Raw genomic sequence first — 25883 nt, forward strand, 5'->3', positions numbered from 1 at the left:
CTCTCAAAAATGAATAAATATTTTTTTAAAAATGATTCTCTGGTATATTCGACTGGTCCTACCAGTTAGTTACAGTAGGTGCACTGAGTTGAGGCCCAAGGTCCATAGTTTGGAAAACACTGTGTACACAATAGACTCAACACATGCTGAGTAAAAACCCAATCCCTCTGTAGAGCAGTGATAATTACTTACACTTGTCCTGTACCCCTGCAAGCTTTCGCAATGAATGATGACTGTCCAAGGGACAGGTATTCTTCTTCCCATTCTAGATTCATCCCTACCTCCCTGATTCCCCGCCTTTCTGCAAATTTATGCAGTTCCCGCATAATGTGAGGCAGAATCATAGAGATAATTTTAAGTGTGCAAAGCCAACAAGAAAAAGAGGGAAAGTGCGCGATATCGCAGAGTCCAGCTCACGCTTCCCCCGCAAGTAAATGCCTCGAGGCTACAGCCTTTGCCTTCACCCCGGAGGCCCACAATTGAACAGTTCGGGAAGCTTCCCCCAGCAGACGTGGAGGCCAGAGGAAAACATTCCAGCCCCGGGCCGTGGAGGCGCGGGGGCGGGGCCGAGGGGGCGGGGTCAGGGGACGGCCAGAGGCTGTGGCTGGCTCTGCTGCTGCCTGGAGGAGGTGACGGGCGGAGCAACAAGGGGCGGGGTCTGGGGCGGGGCCTCGGACCTGAGGACCGTCAGAAGCTGCGGCCCACTACTTAGGAGGCGCGGAGGAGGCTAAGCTGCCCAGCCTAGACCCTCCCCTCGGGGGCGGGCCCTGCGGGAGGGCGCGGCCGGAGAGGCGCGCGAGAGGCAGAGCGCTCCAGCAGCTGGAGCGAAGGCGCTTAGCTCCTGACCCGGCCATGGCCGAAGTTCTCCTCGACAGGAGCAACCGCTCCCGTGCTTCTTGCCCCTCTTCCTGAGCTCTCTCTCCCTTTGACCTCTGGAAAACGCCGAGTTCTTTCTGGGGCCGTGGCGAGGGGTGCGGAGCGGCGAGCAAGGATGCGCTAAGAACCGCCAGCGCGCGTGTCTCGGGTGCCGCCGTGGGTGCAGGCGCGGGAGTTGAGCTGCCTCGACTTCCCCACCGCGCTCCCGCAACCCCCCGCCGCTGTTGATGTGCAGGGAGAAGCCGGACATCATGATCCTAACACGTAAGCTAGACTTGTGCCTTGCCGTCGGGCCAGCTGCGGGAGCCAGCTGCGGAGGGGACTCGCCGCGGAGGAAATGTCACCCCGCCTTGTCAAGTCGGTGCCTGTCGTTCTGTGCTTTTAAAAGGCTTTCCGAGGAAGCTCGGGACCGAGTCGCCCAAATTTCTCGGAGTGGAGGAGGTGGAGTGTGGGAAAAACGAGCGTCATGGTTTGGGGAGGGAGGTCTTAATTTCGGGTAATGACTCCTGGCAACTCACTGCTACGGGGTCACGGGACGGCGCGCCCGGTGGGCTCCTGGAAGGGCTGGGGGCCGGGGGCAACCGCGACTAATGAACTGAAGCCCACGCTAACTTCCCGCTGGGGCTGTGGGTGCACACCCGGCGGGGGCACACGGAGGGTCGGCTGCCAGCCCGGCCGCGCCGGCGGCCCTGCTCTAAGTCCCAGGCGAAGGGCTCTGGTTCCCAGAGGCGCTGCGCGACCGCCTTTCCGGGGACGTTCGGGGCTCCGTGACTACAGCCCTTCACTATACAAGTCCGAAATCGGTGTGGACTCCCTGAGAGTTTATTATTTGGGGATGTTCAGGCCGCAGTGACCCTTGAAAATGGTTGTTGTTTTTTTTTAACTGCTTGAAAGTAAATTGAGGAAAAATCATTGTTTTAGTTTCAAACGGTTTTTGCTCAAATATTTTCAATGCTGGAAAGTAATTCAGACTTAGAAAGGGTTTTGGTGGCTGCTGGCCCCTGGAGAGGGTTGCAAGCCCCTTGGCTTACGTGTGAGGGGCGCCTGCTGGGAAGGTTGCCGGGTGCCTTCACGTGCTGGGGCGTTGAATCGGGTTTCCTAAAATGCGGGGTGGAGATGCCCACGCCCTTGTCTCCGGAGGAGGCGCCAGCGCGGGGCGAGTCCCTGGGCCGGCGAGAGGAAGGAAGGAAGCACGCCCGACTTTGTGCGTAGCGAAGTCACGGCCTTTGGGAACCCTGTCCCACGCTGCCTCTGTGTCCCTGTCCCCATCTCCGACGTCACCGGCTGAGACTTTGATCCTTCCGAAGGAGTTTCTCCCCTGGCCACAGCAAATTGGCCCTGCCACGTGTAATTTGCAGATTATGCAAATCCGCTCATTTTTCCAGCGTACATCCCGTGTTGCGTGCGAGGGGAATCAAAACAGACCAGGGTGAGCCTGGCGAAGTAGGAACCCTAGGTCCGCAGCCTGCTCGCTGGGCGCATCTGGGAAGTGTTGAGACCTCTCTGCACCTCCTTCGTCTGCATCTCAGGGGTAATAACTGTATTTACCACGCGAGAAGGTTGTGGGGATCAAATGAGCTAATACAAGCGTTTAGTACCGTGCCTGGTATTGATGGTTCACAAATTCCCAATTTGTGCTGATCACTGTGGAAGGAAACGCCTGCATATAGTTATTAATCTGCACCTCGGCGAAGAAAACCTTGCCTCACCCTAGTGTTGAGTGAGCCTTTTTACACCCAACATAGCAAACGGTTCATTCTCAGGATTCGGAAGCTCTTTCGGGCCCTCGTTGGTGCGGTGGAGCAAAGCAGCCTAGGCACAGCCCTCCACTACAGAAAGATTCCTGAGGGTGGCATGTATGACGCATTTGGGTAGAAAAAAAATCACAGCTCTGGTGAAGGTAGAATACTGAGTCTCAAATTACATTTTTTTTTTTTTTGCAAACTCTGTTTGCCGAAGGGATGAGGGAAAATAATAGCCCGGCAGAACTCTGAATGTAAATCTATCAGCAGCTCCAAGAGGTTGACTAATTCGGCATCCATCTGGACTGCAGGCTGGTCCTCCACAGAGATAATTTGCAGACCATAAGTGTGGAATTAATGGAGGCACCCAGTGCCATCTTGGCTTGCAGACTGTAGCAGATGGCCAGAGGGGTGCCCTGAAAGTCAACAGCCCCCCTAATAGAAGAACTGAAGTCCTGGGGAATGAGTGTCAAATAGCTAGCAGATGTGCGTTCAGAAGTTATTTCAAGACATTTTCTGAGAAAATGTTGGCAATTGCATGTATTAACTTTTTATTGTGGCACGCCAGATTTACAGCGTGGCCCGAGCCCGGCTGCATATTTTTTTCATTAGCACTACTGTTCAGTGTTTAAAATGAAGCACAGCAGACTGACTTTCTCTCCCAGCTGCTCTAAAAGTTTGCTTTTGACCAAAAGAAGAAACATAAAAAAAGAGAGAGAGATTTTATTTTGCTTCAGGCTGAGTGACACCTTACACACCAAGCTGGCCAGAAACTCAAGAACAGGGACTGACTTTGTTTCCTGACTCCACGGGATCAAAATAAGTAGCTTCCCACTTGAATCTTTCCCTAGAGTGGATGAGAAATATGGTTTCAGTGACTTAATCTGTGACTTTAACTTACCAATTTTAGATCTTATGAGAAACACCACTTACTCCTTCAGAGTGAAAAGGTCGAACAGTTAAGCAATTGACTATGGCCAGTTGAAGGCAGGGTTCCAGGTTTTCATCCATTAGGCCAGCCAGAGGATTTTCCTAGAGTTGTGGAGGGAAGGTGAGAGACCAGTTGCCTTTTAACCTAAAGCCTTGTTTTGTTTCTTATTTTGTTATTGTTCAATACTATAGTTCAAAGAACTGAGCAAAATTTAAGGGTGTTTTTCCATTAAAAAGGGATATTTGGTTGCTTTTGGAAAATATACCAGATTAATAGGAAAACATGTTACAATTAAACGAGTTATGACTGTAAAGTGAGGGAAAAAGTGTATGTAGTACTTAAACTCTTAACCAGCGTGGGGCTTAGAGGGGATATGGGAGGCCCCATGAAGATGCCCTCCAGTCAGAGTCTTGGTGGGATTCCAAGAGGTGGTTCGAAATACAAAAATAAGTACTTGACTTTCCCTTGGTGTCCCTGTGGAGATTTTAAGCCATGATGCAATGTTAACATGAGAGTGGTTATTTTTATGACCGAGGCAGGTAAATATGCTATTTGAAAATATTCAGGAAAGGGCGATTTGGTCCAGAAGAATGGGGGCATCCAAAGTACAGTGGGTGAAGTGAATCGTGCATTTTTGAAGAGAGCCTTGTGCTGGACAGGATGGTCCAGTATTGTAAACACGAGTTTCTCATGCTTAACTCTCCTTCCTAGCAACAGGAAGACGGAAATGAGGCCATGCAAAAAAAAAAAAAAAAAAAAAAAAAAAAAAAAGCCCCTGAAGGGCTCCAGACAATACTTGACCCACCCTAGCATTTTCCCTGTACAGCCAGAAGACTTGCAAAAGTAAAAATAACTTCAGATGTTTCCCCTTCCTCTCTGGATATTGCCAGATCACTAAAGACCGAATTCTTAGAGCTTTAGAACAAACACCCTAGTCAAACCTGGCCCCGAAGTGTAATGGACATCAAGGCTCACGTCATGCCAAGCCTGTTCTCAAAATTATAAAGCAGACCTGGGGAGAAAGGTGATCTTGATTTTTTGTTCGCATAGTTCAGTGATTAGAAGTCTAAGAGTTGGGATCCAGTAGAGGAGAGAATTTAATTTCTAAACATGGTGATTCCTGAGTTTCATCGAGTGCTGATTTTAACAGGATTTGTCCTTAAACTCTGGAGTTGTGGGGATACCATGCAAAGGAATGATGTGCATGGCATTTAGGACCTCAAAAGTGTAGGACCTAGCAAGTGGTTCTTTGCTGTGGTTATCAGGGGGAACTAATGCCCAGCCATAAAGCGTTAACATCCAAACACTGTGTCCTCAAAAAGCGCAGTCCCCAGTTCGTCTGGTGAAATTAAGAGGAAAATGCTTTTCTGGAGCGGTGTTCACAATTGTCCTTCTATCAGGAATTCCGAGACTTGTGGGTCATTCCTCTTTTAAGAAAGACAGTGCTGTAAGATTAAAATTTGCTTTATGGGAGTGGGTTGCTGGTAGGAGTGCAATCAGTGGTGTTTTCTTTCAACCTCAAATTAGTCAGAAATCTAATTAATGGAAAGGGGGGAAGATTCCCAGCCGAGAAGGGCTCTTCCTGTCTGTCTGCCCTTTTCCTTGTGGGATCCTGTGTTGTTGTTAAGGATTATCATGATCAATGATAAGGAGTAGGGAGTGGTCCTGCTGGGGATTCTTTAATTAGGCCTACTCTGTCTTAACTTTTTTTTCACTATACCTTCCTTGCTGTGGTGCACGGGAAGAAAGGCTTGTGTGTATATTAGTGTGTATAGTCTTATCGTCTCTCACAAGGAATAGTCACCCTTCTCTAGTATGAACGCTCCTTTTTAATTTTTGTAAAAAACCCACAGACTTTTGACAGGATGGTAATAATATTATAGAAGCTAAAATTTCTCACGTACTTTGCCCTTATTGCACGTTTAACCTTCACCTCGGCGGCTCCAGAAAGACCCATGTGATTATTCCCCTTTTACAGATGAGGAATCCGAGGCTCGGGAGAGTTCCATTCCTTGCGGAAGGTCGCTGGCTGTACGTGGCCGAGCTAGGATTCCAACCAGGTGTGCATGGCTGTCACGTGCAATTGAGGGAGATATGCTTGGCTTGAGTTGATTCAATTTAGGAAACAGTATTTGGTGGCTGTGTAGAGCCTTGCAGTTACTTTGCAGTGTCCTAAGGGACTCACATAGGGCTGTAATCTTAGGGTCCAAAGTTGACAAATTAGTGGTTTCTGTGTTCCCCCCTCTGGGGCGCAGTGAATGGAGACTTGAGCCTTTGTCTTTTAACATTTGGGGAAGGAATCTGGGATTCCATTTTCTAGCTTCCATGGACTATAGTGAATAATGCTCTCTTCAGGGAAAGTATTTTAAAATAATATTTCTAAGGGAAAATTCTCTTCCAGATGTCAGTGAAAACATTTGAGTAGCATCTTGAAAATGACTGCCTTCTCAGAGCCTGGAGCCTGTTTCCGATTCTGTGTCTCCCTCTCTCTCTGCCCCTCCCCCGTTCATGCTCTGTCTCTCTCTGTCCCAAAAATAAATAAACGTTGAAAAAAAAATTAAGAAAAAAAAAGAAAGAAAGAAAATGACTGCCTATTAAGAGATAATGTTGTTGGAAACGTCCTTGCTAGCGTTAAAGTGGGAATTAAGGGAATTGATTTCTCTTAGGCATTCATCCTTGGGTTTTTTTGTTTGTTGGTTGGTTGGTTGGTTGGTTTTTTTTGCTGCTGAACTGAGTTTCATAGTAGAAAGTATACTCCTTTTCCACTCATATAAACCTCGGCTTGGTGGCCTTTTCATGTCTTACCCCCCTCCTGTCCCCAGGAGGAAAATCAAAAACTAACTGAAGGCTGAGGTCAGTGAAGCTGGAGTCCTCAGATGCCTTTGACACCTCCCATCCACATTTTGTTCTCTTCCCGCCCCACCTTTGAGTGTCCCGCAGAGAGGATTGCAGGCTGCTTCCTGAAGCTTGTCAGAAAGGCGCCTTCCTTCTTGCAGGAGTCTCTAGAGGATGTCTGAGGGACAGAAGTTTTCCACACCCTGAGGTTGTAGCATTTCCCAGGCTGCAGCGCTGAGGAAGCCATGGAGGAAGGGACCTCGGAGGTGAGATGGCCTGTGGCCCATGACTGAGCTGCACTACAGCCATGCCTTGCCCTTTGTCACACACAGGTGACAGAGTAGATAGAAGACGCTAAAATTCTGAAATCATCTTCACTCCCGAGTCTGGAGAAACTATAAAGTCACAAGGGGACAATCTCCGTACAACTCCCATTTTCAAAGATAGCACGAAAAACAGATCTTCCGTGATGCATGCACCTTTCTAAAAGTCATTTCATGGGAAATTCCCGAACTTTGCAAAGGCAGCCTGGAAAAACATTGCCTCTTCCCTGGTGAGGGGCAGCCGAGATGCCTGGAAATTCAGTGACTAGTCCAAGGTCATATGTGCTTCAGACCTCTTCCTGCCTGCGTGTGTGAACAAAATGGGTTATAGCAACAAAATGAGGATCTTAATGTGTTTGTAGGAAAATGTATCCATATAAAACCAGAAGCCTTCCTAAACTAAAGAGATGTATCGGAACCAGCTTTGACCATTAGATTGTGTGTGTCTGGGGGACTGGTTGTCACCAGCATTTTTAATGAAAATAATTCTTTAGCTGACCTAGAAGACAGTAGTCCTAATTTTTTCTTATACTTTGTGGCACAAAACCGAGAATATCAAATCCAATAGTGTTTTCTGTTTGAGGTTAGACATAGGAATGCCTAACAGCCGCTCTATTTACCAGTTGCTTCCATGTTTTTTATTTTCATTGGTCTTTGTGTAGGACAACTTGATGCTTCATTATATTCTTGCTTTTCTTTTTTCTTGCTGTCAGAATGGACTAAAACCTGAGTGGACAGTTTCTTTAGAATTCCTTACTGTTCCCTCTATTTCTAATTTGCTGCCATTTGCACAGTATTTCTATTTTCTGCCCTATGGCACTATAGAACTTGGGACAAAACCAAAGATTGGGGTTGGAGGTTACTTAGTAGAATAAGCTTTGCTAACATGTAATGAAAGAATTGATGTGCCTGCGAACCTTTCATCATGGAGATGGGGGGTTGGCTACTTTAGGTTTATAACCAGGTATTTTGCCTTGAATCATAAGTTACAAAGGAAGTGGATTATATAATCTTAAAACATCTGCTTCGTTTTATGAAAAAATGAGACTCAGAAAAATAAGATCCCTTAAAAGTATGTTATTTAGATTGTTTCCTTCCTTGAAATTGGCTTCTTAATCTATGCAATTATTATCTTTAAAGGGTTTAGTATTTTAAGAGCTATTTCAAATCATTTTTCTTAGCAATGCATGGTTGCAAATGCATAAGTATTTGATACAGAATACTAGAAATGTGGGTGCATGCTTGTATGTAAACCAAAGGGTTTTTAATCCCACCCCACATAGAAAGGAAATAGAAAAATGTGGTGATGCTGTATCCATTTCCTTAATAGTTTATTTTCATTTGTGCTGGGTAGTAAGTGCCAGTTTTTGATTAGCTGAAAGATATTTTCTGTTCCTGGAAATAACTGGCTCAGTTTAAGTCTGGATACCTGAGAGAGCCATGTCAACCATGGGCTCAAATTAATGCAGAGCTGTTTGCCTTTGGGAGGGATGAGCACATATTTTTTGATGTGATAAAACAGTATTTTGTAAACACTTGAACTAAATGATCCCCAAAGGGGATGTCAATTGATTTAATTTCTGCATTGCTGGAGTGTCTCTTCATGTGCATAATACCAGGTATAGGCTTGCAGGGTGCGTCTCTCATGGTTTCCTTTTTTTAAGGCAAAACCTTATATTAAGTTGTCATCACATCACTGGGGGAAAAATGGGTCCTTTTTCCCTGTTTACATTATTTCTAGGAATGTTCTTTATTAGAAAGCAACAGATCTGCCACCAGACCTCAAGCAGGAGAGAGAGAGAGAGAGAGAGAGAGAGAGAGAGAGAGAGAGAGAGAGAAAGAAGAAAGAAGGAAGGAAAGAAAGAAAGAAAGAAAGAAAGAAAGAAAGAAAGAAAGAAAGAAAGAAAGAAAGGAGGGAGGGAGGGAGGGAGGGAGGGAGGGAGGGAGGGAGGGAGGAAGGAAGGAAGGAAGGAAGGAAGGAAGGAAGGAAGGAAAAACTTAAAAAGGAAACTTTCCAAAACTTGCAGTTTTTGCTTGTACTGAAAAACAGTCTGATGATTTAAAAGTGAGAGTAATCTTTGCAGGCAGTCAAAGTATGCAGAAGGTGCACTAGCCTGGGAGAGCAGGGCAGTTCTGGAACCTCCAGCAAATTACCTAAACTCTGAACCAGCTTCCTCACTGGTGAAGAGAAAAGATGAGAGAAGCTCCAAGAAGCATTTCAGCACCCAACTCACTGATTCTGTAGAAGTCAGGATGCTACTGTTGGCAAAGCATGAACATAAAAGCTCAGTAAACAGAGTAAAACTCAAGGTTTTCTATGGGTTTTCTAAGCATGTTCCTCCTATAAAGATGAATTTTTTTAGTTTGAGGGCTGTAGACACACAAATAAGCAAAAATATCTAGGGTTTTGGGTTCCCTATAATATGAACACAGGCATCACGAGGCAAATCAAGGAACTGATCCGTTAGGAACCAAATTACAAATTTTAGCAATAAGCTTCAGTAAATCTGCAAAATTGGGGAATTTACAGCAGTTACTAATGATCCAGTTTTTTGAGGGAAGAAAAATGCCTCCGTGTAATTGGTGATAAATCTGAAAGCTTAACAGTAGCGATGGAACCTATTCTAAAGGTTGTCTTAGAGAGCAGGGGAAATTGGCATAAAAAAGATCTGAGAGTCAGAAGCCTGGGGAGTTTACAAAGCCTATGGCAATGCCAGGTTTTACAGATGAGGAAACTGGTCCAGACAGATTATTTTCTCAAGGCTACTTAACAAAGCAATGCATTCTTTCCTGAACCTGTTTTCCTGACCTGTTGCAGGTAATACTTTGCCATCTTGGTGTGATGGATTATTAGAAAGTTTTACATTTTCTAAAACAAAACTGTTTTACATCTGAAGAAATAATGTTCGCTGCTCTTTGGGTAACCAGGCTAAGGAGATGCCTGTATGTGCTCTGTGGGAGAACCTGCTTTCCACTTCATGCCTCCCTTCCTTTGTCAGTGTTACGGTACATGGGACCGATTAGCATCCTTTCACAAACTCCTGTGCTTCACCACCCCTCCACCTTTACTCGGAATCTTCTCTCCCCCATCCACTCTTACATAGGAGATTATGTTAGCCTCCTTGAAGGCTGAGCATAGACCATGTGCCCAAGCAGCCCCCTCCCACCTCTGAATTCATACATGTCTTTCCTGTGCCTCATCACATTCTCCTCTGTACTACATGTTAGTTCTTAGTTTACTCTTCCTTCCTTCCTTCTTCCTCTTTTCTTTTCTTTTCTTTTCTTTTCTTTTCCTCTCTCTCCCCCTTCCTTCCTTCTTTCCTTTTCCTTTCTCTCTGTCTCTTTTCCTTCCTTCCTTCCTTCCTTCCTTCCTTCCTTCCTTCCTTCCCTCCCTCCTTCCTTCCTCCCTTCCTTCCTTTGTAAGAAAAAACTATGGTGTGAGAATAATACATTTCAAACTGGTGGCTTTGGTGAGTAACATAACTACTTTTTTAAATGGAATTGAAAAATGTAAGACTGCATAACTAATTTTAAGTGTTATTTGGTGAAACTTGTTTCAGTTCTGCCTATGCTGGTATAGACACGTGTGTTTGTATACGTGAATGTGTGTGTGTGTGCACATGTATACATACATTTGTGTTCCAGGTTATAATGTAAAATGTATTTCTTATGGATCCTGGTCAGAAAAAATAGGAAAACCACTTCCCTAGAACAAAAGTCATATCGTGGCTGTGTAATATTTATTGAGCAACTACCTTGTGCCCCATGCTGCTGTAGGTGCTTAGGATGTATCAGAGAGCAAAGTAGACAAAGAAACTCACCCTTTTGGAGCTTACAGAGGGGAAAGTAAACATAATACATATTTTGGAAGGAGACAAAATAAAGCAGGAAAAGGGGTATGGGGTGGGTGGGAAGAGGCCAGTATAGCTGGATCAGTTAGCTCGAGGGAGATTGGGTGACAGATGGGGTATATGAAGAAGTTAGGGCATGTGGGCTGTAGGTAGTTTCACCTGTGAAATGAGTACTCACTGGTGTTCTGTAGCAGGTCACTTGGGCCTTAACAAACCCAAAGACCTTAGAATAGCCCTTAGGAAACCAGTTCTTTCCCTAGTAGAGGATCATCGGACACTATGTACTCAACTGTGAATTACCTTTCCATTTGGCTTCCTGCTTCTGGGCAGGAACCTCTGTCTGATTGTCCCTGAGCACAGCTGGAGCATACTTCGGAGATGTTCAGTAAATAATTTCTGAGTGAAGGGGGGAAATGAAGGATGATTGGCTTCACTTACATGTATGACTATACCAGACTTAGAAACTGTTAGGCCAAACAGACTTAGAAACTGAATTAGTATCGACTGGCCTTCCAGAAGCTTCCTAACTGGTTTCTTTCAGAATATGCACAACAGATGTTTAGAATGCTTTTAGGCACCTGAGGGTAGGAATGTAGTTGCTAGTCAAAATCTTGGCTGTGATTAGATAACATTAAAGTGTAATAAATATTACTGTATACATTCTGCAATCTGACTTAGGCCATCTAGAAATTCATTTTACGGAGGTAAATCCTGATAACCAGTCTTTGGCAGTTGTGTAGGTTTAACATTTATTTTTATTATTAATTGCAAAGAGAAGGGGTTTTGCATTATAGCTCTCAGTCTGTTTCTGAAGGGAAGAAAATATTAATGGATTCTTTTTTTTTTTTTTCCTTCAAACAAATCTATTTGTACTTCCAATATGGAAGAAGTACTCTTTCAGGACATAAATGAATTAAGAAGCTTTGGGTAGGTGCACCTCACCCAGCGTGGGAAAGGTAGGAGAGAAAAGTTGACAGAGTGGAGAAGGGACAATTTAGGAGTAAGGGGGAGAACAGATTAAGAGCTTGCAGTGTGAGAGAGCATGATGCATCCTGGGAACCTCAAGGAATTCAGTAAGATGAGCAAAGCTTGCATTTGGAGGCCTTCCAGGAGACAAATGCATAAGGCAGAGGCCAAATTAAGAAGGTTGTGGGTCTGCCGAGGAGTTTGGACTGTATCTGAAAGGTGGTGGAGAGTCAGTGAAGAATTATAGGCAGGAGAGTAACATCATGAATTATGTATTTCATGAAAGCGAATCCAGGGGCTCGGGGACTCTTGGACTAGAATAGATTTGTTGTGGGCAGGGAGGGGCAAAGCTTATCACAGAATTCAGTTGGGAGATCTTAGGATAATCCAGGGAGAAAGAGTCCAGGCACCGGAATACAGAGAAATGTTGTGTGGCTCAGTGGTTCTCAATCCAGGCCAGCCTTAAATTTACCTAAAGAGCTTTTTTTAAAAGATCCTCCCTAGACTGAGAAAATCCAAATACCTGGGAGTAGGTGGTGGTTCACGGTTTTAGAAAGTTCCTTAAGCTGATGCCTACTGCATCCAGGGCTGACAGCCATTGAGATCAAATTTTTGAGGCCATGGTTTGCTTCTCCAGTGGGCTGCCCCATGAAGCCTGTGCAACAGTCCTGTAAAATTGGCCACCTCAATGGTAGCTGGAAAATGGGTAAAAAGAATCTTCTTCCATTGGAAGAATCTATGTGACCAGGGTGGGGAAATGAATTTTGTTTTGGATCAGAAAATACCACCTGCCTTCACACAGCTAATATGTTTCTCTGTGGCTGTAAAAGCATCAACATTTCCATTGATCTTTGCCCACAGGTCTGTCATATTTGGGGGAATCCAAGGAATCTGGAAAGTGCTTGAATTTTCTTGCATTCTTCCAATTCCTTAGACTTTTATTTAAGAGATACATTCCATGTAGTTGTGGCATTTGCCTTGAGTCCTGATTTTGGTAGCCTGTTGTCAAAGAAGGCAGGGAGCCTGACAGTTCCTACTGTGAAGATAGGGCACACAGAAGATGGAAGTAATCACATCTCAACCCAGTTACTGTTGCTCAACTGGTTAAGATCAGTGAGTTCAACAGAATGATGACGGGGTTGGGAATTTCTGTTTAACTCACTGTTGAGGGTAAGGGGAAGACAGGGTCATCCCTTCATGCCGGGAAATGTGCAAATATGGACTAATGGTTCCCAGCCTTACACAAAAGGGTCTCCTGGACCTCATTCATCTTATACAACTAACCACTAAAGCTGTTTCCAATAAATATTTCCTGTTTCCTCAACACATTTGTCTGTTGTTTGCTCAGAGAAAACCCAGGCGTTAAAGCAGCATTGTATTTCCATTGTGCTTTTGGTTTCTGATGGCATTTTTGCCCAGTAGAGAATGTTTTTAAAAAATCATCTTCAGGCGCGCCTGGGTGGCTCAGTCGGTTAAGCGTCCGACTTCAGCTCAGGTCATGATCTCAAGGTTCATGAGTTCAAGCCCCGCGTCAGGCTCTGTGGTGACAGCTCAGAGCCTGGAGCCTGTTTCAGATTCTGTGTCTCCCTCTCTCTCTCTGACCCTCCCCCATTCATGCTCCGTCTCTGTCTCAAAAATAAATAAACGTTAAAAAAATTTTTTTTAAAAATCATCTTCAGGGTGCCTGGGTGGTTCAGTTGGTTAAGCATCCAACTCTTGATTTTGGCTCAAGTCTTGACCTCACAGTTCATGGGATCGAGGCCCGCAGCAGCTTCCACTCTGAGCATGGAGCCTACTTGGGATTCTCTCTCTCCCTCTCTCTATGCCCCTGTCCCCCCCCCCAATCTCTCTCTCTCTGTCTCAAAATAAATAAAAAACATTTAAAAAAAATCATCCTCATAGTTGCATATATTGAAGGAAAAGTCATACCTTTAGAGCCAGTTAGAGACCTCTAAAAATGGGCATGAGAATTTAGTGACTGAAGTAATGCAATGTATACGTGGTTTTAATATTTTATTTATTTTTCTTTAATTTCTTTAACATTTAGTTATTTTTGAGAGAGAGAGGCAGAGCATGAGCAGGGGAGGGGGAGAGAGAGAGATACAGAATCTGAAGCAGGCTCCAGGCTCTGAGCTGTTTGTTAGCACAGAGCCCGATGCGGGGCTTGAACTCATGAACGGCAAGACCATGACCTGAACTGAAGTCGGATGCTCAACTGACTGAGCCACCCAGGCACCCCAATGGTTTTAATATTTTAAATGTTGCTCAGTGTTACATATATATTTTTAAGGGAAGAACCTGTCTTGCTCATTTCTGTGAGTCCTAGTTCTGTCTCCACTGTGGCATTTGAATGTAAAGAAAACTCATTTTAAGAACTTATTTCTCTGCTTGTTTCCTCGCCTGTATAGAGATTTTAGTAATCCATGTTTTAGGATCAATGTGAAAAGTAAATGAATTAATGTGCCTTTTAATGCTTAGACAGGGTCGTGCACATATGAAGCACTCAATAAAAGTTAGCCATTGAGGGGCGCCTGGGTGGCTCAGTTCGTTGAGCAACCAACTTCAGCTCAGGTCATGATCTCACAGTTTGTGAGTTCGAGTCCCACATCGGACTCTGTGCTGACAGCTCAGAGCCTGGAGCCTGCTTCACATTCTGTGTCTCCCTCTCTTTCTGCCCCTCCCCTGCTCATGCTCTGTCTCTGTCTCTCTCTTTAAAAAATAAAAATAAAAAAGTTAGCCATTGACAGAATTGTCGGGAGGGAGGCATCTGGGAGGCAGCATTTGGGATAGACCTTGAAGGATGCATGAAATTTGACACTGAGAACAAGGAAGATCATTTCATGCCGGGAAGTCACAGTGGTGTATGGGGAGATGAGCACTGAGTTTGCTTTCGCTGGGAGATAGAGTGAATAGAGAGAGCTGAAAAATCAGGCTGCATGCCTCCCGGAGAGCTGGGGAAACCATGCAGAGGTGTTCAGACTTGATTTTCCAAGCAGCGGAGTTCTAGTGAAGTTAGAGAGAGACAAGATCAACACTATAGATTGGGAAGTGTGATGAGCCAGGATTCTCTCCTCTGAGAGAGGACAGAATTGGAGACGTGGCGCTTTAGTTGGGAGACAAGAGGGAAAGTTATGGACTGGATCGGGGGCGAAACCAGAAAGGGTGTTCTCTACTCGACTTGGATGTAGATATGTATTCACTTCACGTTAAATAAAATGAAAATACTGATTTTTTTTTTCCCAAATCAGCATTACATCAGACTGTTACCATTTTCTCTCAGTAATTGGAAAGGGGTGGGAGTGAAGTCCGTAACTATTTCATTTATTAAAAAACCAGTGACAACTTTTTACAGTTTTTACAGTGTTCTAATTCTGATGCCTAGAGGAGCAGTGAGTTTTCAGTTGTTCTTCACCCAAGGGTTCACGAGTGGACATTCTTAAGTGGAAGCTAGATATGATACAGACTTTTCCTGTTTCCCATGGTTTCACACCTGAAAGAAAGACACATTTTCGTCTAGTTTAGGGTAAGGAAAAGGAAGGTAAAGTACCCGGATCTCTGCAGTTCTTGAAAATACTGCTTTTTAGCCATTGTAAGCCTTTAACTAGATTATCTGCTGAAGAAGCAGAGCTTTGCCTGTTCACACCATTCCTTTCTAACCAAGTGGCCCTGAGAAGTGTGGCTATTTGGACACAGCTTTTTAGATGAATCTGTGGTCACGTGGGGGCTTTTCATTTCCTTGGTGGTAGGGAGTGAGTTAAGAGAATGACAAGATAGCAATAAGTATTTTAGGTTTCTGAAATCACTGGGGGCCTTAAATGAGCAATATGTTTGAGAACATCTGGTAATTTGTAAAGTATTATATAAATAAATATGAAGGCTTTTTAGAAAAATGCCTTGTATCTTACATGCCTCTTGGCAGGAAGCCATTGTAATAAGAAAATCAGAAACATGCTCTAAATAGGTAGCAATATTGGCCGGTGAAGTGTGTCTAATTCAGGCTTTTGTGCGTGTGCTGACCCAGTGTCATGTCTCAATGTAAGTCAGAAAAGAATGGATGTTGAGAATTTCTGGTTACTCACCACTTGTTGAGTAAAATATTAAGAGAGCAAGCACATTTACTTTTTAACAATCTGTTGTTCAGAGTCTAACAATCTGTTCAATGGAAATACCTCTAAATAGTCAGGAAAAGCGAGTTATTTTTTTTTTATTTTTTTTAAACAAACACTTAGCTTTTTTTCTTTCCTTGTCTGCCTTTGAACAGGGGTCACAGAGATAGAGGAAAAAAAGTTTCCTTCTTCTTTTAAATAAAACGTCGAGCTTTTATGTTTTTCCAGCAATACAGTTGTCTAGAAAGTGTTTATTTTATGATTTTATGTAAAGCTTCTTTAATCCCTTTCTGAGACAAGGTGTGGATATGAATACATGAAAAAAATGTTAACTGCAGGTAATTCAAACTGGACAATTCTATATATTCTTCTATTCTGAGCAAACATTGAGGTTCTTACATATGTATGTCACTTTTCCCTCCTGTCCTGAATTCACTCCTGAATCTCATGTTTAATAATGCTGCTTTCATCACTACGCTGAAGAGATTCATGAAAGTAAACTTGGCCATGTCATTTTTTTCCACTCGAGTGCCTTAATTGATTTAGTTTAGGTATTTATTGACTAACTCATCAGGGGATAGCAGGTTGTTTTTTGCTTTGGCGTGCTCTATAAGGACATCCCTACTTGCTTTAAAGAATTTGAGTGTTCTAAATTACCTTTCTTTAAAGGCCAAGGAATTCGTGAAATGATAGGAGAAAAACTGCTGTGAAACCGTAAAGTTACTAGACAAAAGTAAGATATGTATGCTTCTCCTAATATGGATTATCCGCCTCCCTCTGGCTCAGAGGAGAGATGCTTAATGAAGATTTGAATCTGGAATAAATTAATCAATGTTGAGGCATTTATAAATGAGTGAATCGCCTTACATAACTGAGTACTCTCATGGCCTGTGGAAGGTGGGAAGAAGAGTTGAAAGAATATTCTTTGTGCAAGCAGAGAAACTAATGAGTGTGCCCCAGACCTGCTCTGTGAGTCAGTTTTAACTGGATTGTAAGTACCGCTTGAGTGAGTTTGAACACAGTGTGTCAGGTGCTCTTGGGCTTTCTGTTTATCAATACTATCTACAAGATGTTAACCACAGGGAAGCAGAGCTTTATTAGGCATTTTGGCCTGCCAAGATTGTGGGATTTATGGACTTAATGCCCTCTGGGTCACCTGACAGCCTGGGTCTCTACTGCTGGATGCACCTAAAGGCACATTGCCTCAGCACCTGGACCTTCTTTGCACATCCCATTGTGGGGCAGAAGGTCTGTTCCATTGGGCAGGTTAGTTCTCTTCCAGGGTGTCACGTGTATTTGGTGGCCTTTTGTTGATGTGAAGAGCAAACCAGGTTAGACCATCTGGGCTTAAAATTATTTAATCCCTCTTAAAACTGCTCATTGTGCCCTATTTTCCTACTGATTTGTAACCAGAACACAGGAGCAGCACAGAATAGTAACCTACTGTTAAGACCCCATTTTTATTTTTTAAGGAAAGTCAGGTTGTTTGCATTTTCTAAAGTCTGAAGAGATGCACAATAATTTAAATCATTTGAATTATGTGGCTTTTATGTATGTGTATATGTTTATTTTGCTTATCCGTTGTCAATAGGCCTATTTTGCTTCTATAACAAAATCAGAGTTTGTTAAGGAAGAAAGCATGCTGAGGTCCACATGACTCACACTGCTGTCTTTCTTCTGTTCTATTACAGAAATTGAAGCCAAGGAAGCTTGTGATTGGCTACGGGCAACAGGTTTCCCCCAGTACGCACAGCTTTATGAAGGTGAGCGGGCAATGCCACTTTTTTTTAATTGGCGCAATCATATCCTTGGTTCATGATATTATTGATCTATGATTTAGTTTCAGACATTTTAGTGTTCATTAAAGTAGTTCATTAAGAAAACAGTGTAGCAAGTCATAAGACCCTCATCACTCAAAACAAAAGCTAGGAACATGATGGTAATACAACTAACATCTTCTCCCATTCGGTCCCTCTACTCCCCTTACCCAAAATAACGGTCATCCTGAAACTTCTATTTGTCATTTTCCTTTTGCACTTTCCTAATACATTTTTATAAAGTTGCTTTTACCCTTATAAAAAGGATATTATGCTCTATGTAATCTTGTAGGATTTAATTTTTTTCACTTACTAGTATATTGTTAAGATTCTTCTATACTGTGGGTCCCTCTAGGTCACTTGCTTTGACTGCTCTGTAAATAGCCCGTTGTGTGGGTAGACTGCAGTTTATTCACATTCACTCTCCGATTGGTGGGCATTTCAGCCTTTTCTGTTTTACTTTTATAAACTGTAGTCTTAGGAACATTCTTGTACATTGTAGTACTCTTGTGGTACATCTGCAGTAATCTGTCTTGTCTGTAATACGCAGAAGCAGAATTATTAGGTGATGGAGAATACGTATGTTCAGTTTTACAGTGCAGATTTTTCAAATGTGCTTATACTGATTTTCACCCCTACCAGTAACTCTATAAAGATTCTGTCTGTTCACATGCTCTCAGCACTTGATCTTGTCAGACTTTAATTTTTGCCAATCACGTGGATGTATTTTGACTTCAGTTTCCCTGAGCGTGAATGGTAATGTTCGTTTCTTCATGTCATCTGGCCATATGCACTTGCTCTTCTGTGAAATGTCTGTTCCCCATTTTTCTCGTGAGTTGATAGCACTTTTCATAATGATTTGTAAGAGCTCTTCATTCATTCTAGCAAGATTGGTCATGTGTTGCAGATATATTCCCCCAGGTTGTAATTAGGCTTTTTACTGTCGTTTAAGACTGTCATTTGATGAATATTATCTTTTCTGTGGCATTCACATTTTTAATTAAGAAAAATGGACCTTTGAAAAAAAAGAAGATGATGATCTAGGCTGGATTTTTACTCTTTCATTTTGTCACCAGTGCCCTTGGCGGTTACTGGGATGCTGCATCCCAGGATGAAGGGCTCCTCAGGTGTGGCTCATCCTGAGCTTCCGGTACCAGGTGTGGGTGGAGCATACGTGCAGGTGGCAAAAGGAATAGGCTGTTCATTTACATGGGATTCTTATCATACTGTACATGTTATCATTCAAAAAGAATTACAGGGGCACCTGGGTGGCTCGGTCGGTTGAGCGTCCGACTTCGGCTCAGGTCATGATCTCGAGGCCTGTGAGTTCGGGCCCCGCGTCGGGCTCTGCGCTGACAGCTCGGAGCCTGGAGCCTGCTTTGGATTCTGTGTCTCTCTCTCTCTCTGCCCCTCCCCCACTCATGCTCTGTCTCTCTCTCTCTCTCTCTCTCAAAAAATAAACATTAAAAAAATTTAAAAAATAATAATAAAAATAAAAAGAATTACAGGCGCGCCTGGGTGGCTCAGTGGGCTAAGCGTCAGACTCTTGATTTCGGCTCAGGTCATGATCTCACATTCGTGAGACTAAGCCCCACATCGGGCTGAGCGTGGAGCCTGCTTAAGATTCTCCCTCTCCCTCTGCCCCTCCCCCACTGGTGCATGCGCACACACTCTCTCACTCTCTCTTAAAAAAATAATAGGGGGGTGCCTGGGTAGCTCAGTCGGTTAAGCGTCCCACTTTGGCTCAGGTCATCATGATCTCCCGGTTCGTGAGTTCGAGCCCCGCATCAGGCTCCATGCTGACAGTGCAGAGCCAGGAGCCTGCTTCAGATTCTGTATTTCCCTCTCTCTCTCTCTTCCCCTCTCCCGCTCATACTCTGTCTCTCTCTCAAAAATAAACATTTAAAATAAATAAATAAATGATAAAAAATTACAGTTGTGAACCAGTGAACTCCATCTATATAGGTAATTTGCAAGCAAATGTTGGGTGAATAGTGAAGTGATTCCTAAATTGAGAATAAATTAAATGACCAACAGGACTTCTTCCACCTGAAGCATCTTTGTTTCCTCAACTCTGCTGAGATGATGACACTAAATATCTCTCATTTATTCATCCATCATCCATTCAGCTAATCAACAAACCACTATTAATTCTACACCAACAGGGATGGCCAGCACTGTGGTAAATGCTACATATTCTATAAAAATAAAAGCGTCATTCAGACGTCAAAGAGGACTTTTAAGGGATTGCCAGAATCTCAAAAAGCAAACGTAATTTTGGTTCATTTACATTTAGAAAATACGTCTTTTTCATCACCTAAGAAGGAAGGGGATGCCGTCATGTGACAAAATTTCTAAAAGAGTCAATTGAAATGAAATATTTTCACCAAGGATGTCTGGCTCTTCTCACAAGAAATAGTGAGTGTAAAACATGTCTTTTCCTCTAGGGTAATAGGAATCAGACTTCTTACTGGAAAGTGGCATTGGGCTCTCAGGCGGAGCGAGTGGTCACTGGCAACCTTCTTTAACACATGAGCAAAGCCCGTGAGCCCATGCTAAGAGTAGGTATAGTTCGTAAGCTCAGAAGTGCTAGACATGATCAGCAGGTTGCCTTGAAGAGGGATATGGAGTGGGTGGGTGAGAACTCCCCAGAAGGAAATCAGGCAGAGACCATAGAGATCATCTTTATTTCCCTAGCTCACTCAGCTAAAATAATTCATTACCTAATTTACACTACCTGCTCTTGTTCATTGTGGCCCAGGCTCAATGTGTGGTATTTTCCCATGAAGCTGAATTCAGAATTATTTTATTGCTAGACTGTGTAAAATATCTTATTATTCCTCCATTGTAGAGATTTCGCATTCCTTCTCCTTTTTTCTTGTTTCTTTCTTTTTTGAAAGGTACTTGGTTAACATGCATGCTTATTATGGTGGAGTTGCCTATCTGTCCCTTAGAGAGAATTTCTGACCTATTAACACTTAGAGTATCTCTGTCTTTCGTAAGGGCTTGGAGGTAGGGAGGGCTGGGGAGGGACCTCCCTTGTATCGCATTCAATTCACAGCTCCACTGGAGACAGGGAAAGATAATTGCATTAGCAGTGGCAGTAAGGTGGCCGTCCTTTTGTTCTTCTGTTTAGAAATTAAATTTCCTCCAATTATGTTCATTTTTGGTGTTGATTTGCTGCCAAGCAGCACTTTGTGAAGTGTGTGTTTGCTAAGACTCGGTCCCAGCCTCTGTCTTCCTTCTTAACGCATCCTAAAATTCAGACTGCATTTTCATGGAATATGTTTGGGATCTCTTCACATTTAGAAGTCTTTTGAAGCCTAAGCCTGCTTTCGAGATAGACTGTGCATTGTTCTGGGCTATAATTCCTGCACTACATCCTGCCACTCTGTGCAGCAACCCACACATTCCTTGTCTTCCTGTTTTGCTTTATTTTGGTCTTCGGCGATTTATACTTCCTGCCCATAAAGCCAAGCTAGACGATTAAATCCTAACATGAAGAACTAACAGCTTCTTCTGTACATTGGTAAATCATATCTTTTAAAAAACAGTCCTTTCAGAAGAGTCTAGGCAAATAAGAGAAAATCATTTATTTAATTATTTCACTTGTCTTACGTCTAGTCCCTATGTACTCGAGAATTTTTTTTTTAACAGAATCTTCAAGTTAATTTGCATCGGAAAAAAATCTAAAATACAGTTCTGGGTACAATAAGTTAGAATTGCTAAAATAACACAGTCGTGATCTCCTATACACTTAACAGACATGGGAGCTTTTAATTTACATTTATAGATCTGATGTTCCGCTGTGAAAGTATTAAAAATACATTCTTTAATGTCAGCTCTGTCATTTAATACTTGACGCTCTGGGTGTCTTCAAAGTGATATAAAACGCCACAACCTCCAAATAGCTTCATAGTCTACTGTGCTTGTATTTACAATAGTTTACATTCACTATGAGCCTATAGTGTTGGTCTATAAGTTAATGAAGAGATAAATTCCTGCAATACTCAATTTCATATATTTCTTCATAAATCTTGGGCTGCTTCATTGGTCTGCCTGCATTATTCAGGGAATAGTATCAATAATCTAACTCTCACTTTCAGAAAAACGAAGAATAGACTATCACTCATTATGTTAGTTTCCAACGTTAAAAAAAATATATATATACTCTTTATCATTATCTCTAGCCAACAGATTGTTAAGAATACAGAGCTCCATTCTATAAAACCAGCGACTGGAAGTTGGAAACCATAAAAATGTAACAGTCAGCTGAAGATCTAGGACATTCATTACCAATCACCTGTATCCCCAGAACTCCTGAGAGCGGGTCTATCCCAGTATTGCAGCATTAGCCATTTTAGAGGCCATGGGGTTGGTTTTTGTTTTTTGTGGTTTCTCTCTCTCTCTCTCTCTCTCACTCTCTCTCTCTCTCTCTCTCTCGGTTATGGTAATCATGGTTTCCTGCCTTTCTGACTTATTTCACCTATTCCTGGCCCACAGAGGTGCACAGAAGAACTCATACTTAGCATATCATATAAGCATTCTACGGGGAAGACTGAATATACCTAATAGCTGCAACTCCAAAGAGGATAACTCATTTTTATGTAGTGGCAATTCCAGAACTGTTGTAAATTTCCACAGTGATGCTCCCAGTCATCCTCCCCTCTCCTTGAATGTATTTATCAACAAGGGATAAAAAAGGGAATTCTTCTACTGAGTTGACTTTTTCCCCCCTTTTGCCTTTTCAGTTCTTCTGTAACTCCCAGTAGTCTGAGTACTGAACTCTCCTACAGATTAAGGGATTTGGAATTCTATTGTTCTACACAGCTTGTAGCTGGCCTTTTGTTTTAGGGGGAGTTATATAAACTCCTGAAAAGCCATATGGAAGTGCTAATATTTGTTTAAAAATAGCATATCCTGAATTCTCTTTAGCTTTTGATGTCATGCAAATGGTTAGATTCCATTTACTACCACTTGCCATTGTTCTCTAGACCTTTCCTTGGCCCAGTTTTCCATGACCTCTTCCCCTGATCAAATGTGAGCACACACACATGGAAAAAAAAAAAAAAAATACAACCACATTAAAAAGGAATATCCTTCTGGTATTGATTCTGGCTTACATAATAATTTATAGCAGGGGTCTGTTGCCTGCTGATTTGTTTAAAGGTGGAACAGTGTTTTGAACCACTTATCTTTTGACAAGAACGGATCTTTGAGTCCACAGACCACTTTACATCTAAGCTCCTTTAGGACACTGATGGAATTGTCTTAAGTTGCTTTCTTCTCCCATAGCACTTGATAGGAAATGAGGTGTCCTGCACACAGTAGGTGTTCAACAAATTACTTTTTTTTCCTCTGCTAAACTGGGCTAGATTGGCAAGAATTCAGGTGTTCACCAAGTGTCCATCGATGGATAAATGGATAAAGAAGATGATGGAGTATTAACTCAGCAATCAAAAAGAATGCAGTCTTGCCATTTGCAACTACATGGTTGGAACTAGAGGGTATTATGCTAAGCAAAATTAGTCAGAGAGAGACAAATATATGACTTCACTCATATGAGGACTTTAAGATACAGAACAGATAAACACAAGGGAAGGGAAGCAAAAATGATATGAAAACAGGGAGGGAGACAAAACATAAGAGACTCTTAAATATAGAGAACAAACAGAGGGTGGCTGGAGGGGTTGTGGGAGGGGGATGGGCTAAATGGGTAAGGGGCATTAAGGAATCTATTCCTGAAATCATTGTTGCACTATATGCTAACTGACTTGGATGTAAATTTAAAAAATTAAATTAATAAAAAAAACAATTACAAACAAACAAAAGAGAATTTAGGTGCCCAATAAACATATGTGTTTTTATTTTTCTTATAGATCTTCTGTTCCCCATTGATATTTCCTTGGTCAAGAAAGAGCATGATTTTTTGGACAGAGATGCCATTGAGGCTTTATGCAGGTAAATGGAAAATGGAAATGTTTTGAGTGTTTTTCTTTCTTTCTTTCTTTCTTTCTTTCTTTCTTTCTTTTTTTTTTTTTTTTTTTTTGGTCTGTTTTAAGAATGCAGTATTATCAACATGGTTTTTCCTCACCTTTGTTGTACTAATCATGTCAGGTGTTTGATTAGTGAATGTTTATATTAATTTACTTCACTATAAATCATAGGCCTTTCAATTAAAATAAGTAAAATCTTACTGTTTAATATTGCCATGAAATGGTACTATCCTAGGAGGTACTCAAAGAGACCATTCTGTATTCAATACCATATGATTGCTGAAACATATAACATTCAGATGGTTTGGAAACTTGGAACAGTGTTTTTTAAAAGGCAATGTAATTGACTGTAAGGCCCCAGCCAGATACTCTAACAGAATCAAAGCTGTAGTTAAACTGAATGGAAATAACACATTCAGAGGAGTAAAGGAGGGGGTGGGTTACAGCATTGCTAGAGTTAAGAGAACCATTGTTTGAATTCCAGAGAAGCTTCTCTGAACTGTCTTCAGCTTCCCCAGGTACCAAACAGTAACAATAGGATTAAATAAGGTTGTAAAATAACTTGGCACAGCCTTTAACCTAGAGTGGACAGGCAGTAAATGAGCACTGATGTGACATGAGAATAAACCTGTCAGAAATCCTTGATCGTTGTGCTGGTAGATCTTTAGGCTGACGGGCAGCTGGTAGGTTTTAGAAAAGTGGAAGTAATAAAACATGTAACAGACAATGATGGGGCACTGATAATCCTTTCAAACTCCTGATTTTCTATTCATTTTTAAGTTAATTCACCCTTTGCAATTTTCTTCAAAACCTACAAGCTATAAAAGCTGCATTCTGGGGGGAAATTATACGTAGAAAAAATTCACGTATTCATTTTACGTTTAAAATTGAAATAACTTTTCTATTACTCAGTATTTATTTTAACTTGTAAAAGCATCTTTAAGGTAGAATGACACTCAGTATTTAATTTCCCCTTTGCAGGCAAAGAAAGCAGTACCTCAGTGAAAGTACTGTGTTTTGCCTTTCTTATGTAATGTGGTGTTTCCTTTTTTTTTTTTTTAAGTTTATTTATTTATTTTGAGAGAGAGAGAGCAGGAGAGGGGCAGAAAGAGAGAATCCCAAAGCAGGCTCCACAGAGTCAGTGCAGAGGCAGACAAGAGGCTCGATCTCACAAACCATGAGATCATGACCGGAGCTGAAGTCAAGAGGTGGACCCTCAACCGACTGAACCACCCAGGCACCCCTGTAATGCAGTGTTTTCTGAAACCCCTAATTCAAACAGTGGTTTTAAGGAAAGATGGGCAGGATGTTTAGAATGGTGTATGAAATAGACTAGTACTCGTGGTTTAGGAAAGAGAAATGCTATATTAACCACAGAAACACTGTCGCTTTTCAAATCCAATTAAACGGCTGCTTAGAAATGTCCAGGGTATGCACACATTTTCTGAAAGCGGCCGAACCCCAAGTCCTGCACTGTAGTATGTAATACCATAGCTATGTCATCGGCAATGAAAAAATGTCACTAATGCAGTTTGGGAGGGAAGAAGTCAACATCTGGAATATAAACTACTCCAGACATTTTTAAAATGTTTTAATGCTTAGCTATGGGGTAGAATTAATTTATTTTTCAATTCATCACTGGTGATAACGCATATAAATGAGGTCACTCCTAAGATGAATCCTAGGAAATATTTACACACTGAGTCAGATTACCCATTTCACACATTTTACGCCACTTAGTAAGTGGGCTCTCTAAGCAGCAGCGACAGCTTAGGAATTTCTGGGTCATAAAAATTTCACTGCAACATTGCAGCCCAAAGGGGTCATGATTATATTCTTGAATACTTTTTTTTTTTTTAATATCAGTTTGAAATGTAATTGCCCAGCTCTGAGGGGAAGGTCGTCCTCTGCACTTTGTGATTTCCACTGGCTCGCTCTGTTCTGTTGGAGAAGCCACCACCCTTTGAAGGGAATAAATCTGTGTTGCTGAATCTTTTGTGAAAAAAGCCTCGAAACAGCTGGACCAGCTAGACCTTGATCTGTATTTGGACTCTGCAGTGTATTCTGATTGGTTTCCACTTTCTTAGATGCAGAGAATATTGTCTCAAAGGTTAAGTGTGAGGAGGCAGTGAGGTAATGAGTGTGAACATGCTTTAAAAAATACTAGGCCCAAATCAGAGGCCCACATTTGAGTATGTGGAAGAAGTCTTGAGGTTGAGTTTTCTTTCAAAACAAATGCTTCAGAATTCACATAACCGTCATCACCTTGTTTTAATGGAAAACCCAAGGGCTCTTGTCCACATGTTCACATAGGCTCCTCAAGGCAAATGATTCTCTTTCAGGAGGCCTAAACAAGTGTTCTGAAGAAAACGATGGGGGCATCTTCTTTTGAAGTGCACAACAGGTTGTGAGTTGTCAGCAAAGTAGTTGGGGGTACCTG

The 25883-nt window shown here is 42.3% G+C and overlaps 1 protein-coding gene across 14 annotated transcripts in view; it reads left to right on the plus strand.

The window, feature by feature from the left end:
• The window catches only part of DLC1 (DLC1 Rho GTPase activating protein), a 484735-nt gene that overhangs the window by 437279 nt on the left and 21573 nt on the right, over positions 1 to 25883 (plus strand). For 10 of the 14 annotated variants that reach the window (XM_045055298.1, XM_019828336.3, XM_019828341.3 and 7 more), the window contains 2 exons: positions 17322 to 17393; positions 23327 to 23408. In XM_045055298.1, coding sequence (XP_044911233.1) covers positions 17322 to 17393; positions 23327 to 23408 — 154 coding nt within the window. Of the gene's footprint in view, positions 1 to 745; positions 1141 to 1199; positions 1318 to 17321; positions 17394 to 19402; positions 19866 to 23326; positions 23409 to 25883 lie in introns of those variants that run through there. The other 4 variants (XM_011281421.4, XM_011281422.4, XM_019828344.3 and 1 more) reach the window with 4 other exon arrangements.

Source organism: Felis catus, chromosome B1, assembly GCF_018350175.1.
Source record: "Felis catus isolate Fca126 chromosome B1, F.catus_Fca126_mat1.0, whole genome shotgun sequence".
Lineage (NCBI taxonomy): Eukaryota > Metazoa > Chordata > Mammalia > Carnivora > Felidae > Felis > Felis catus.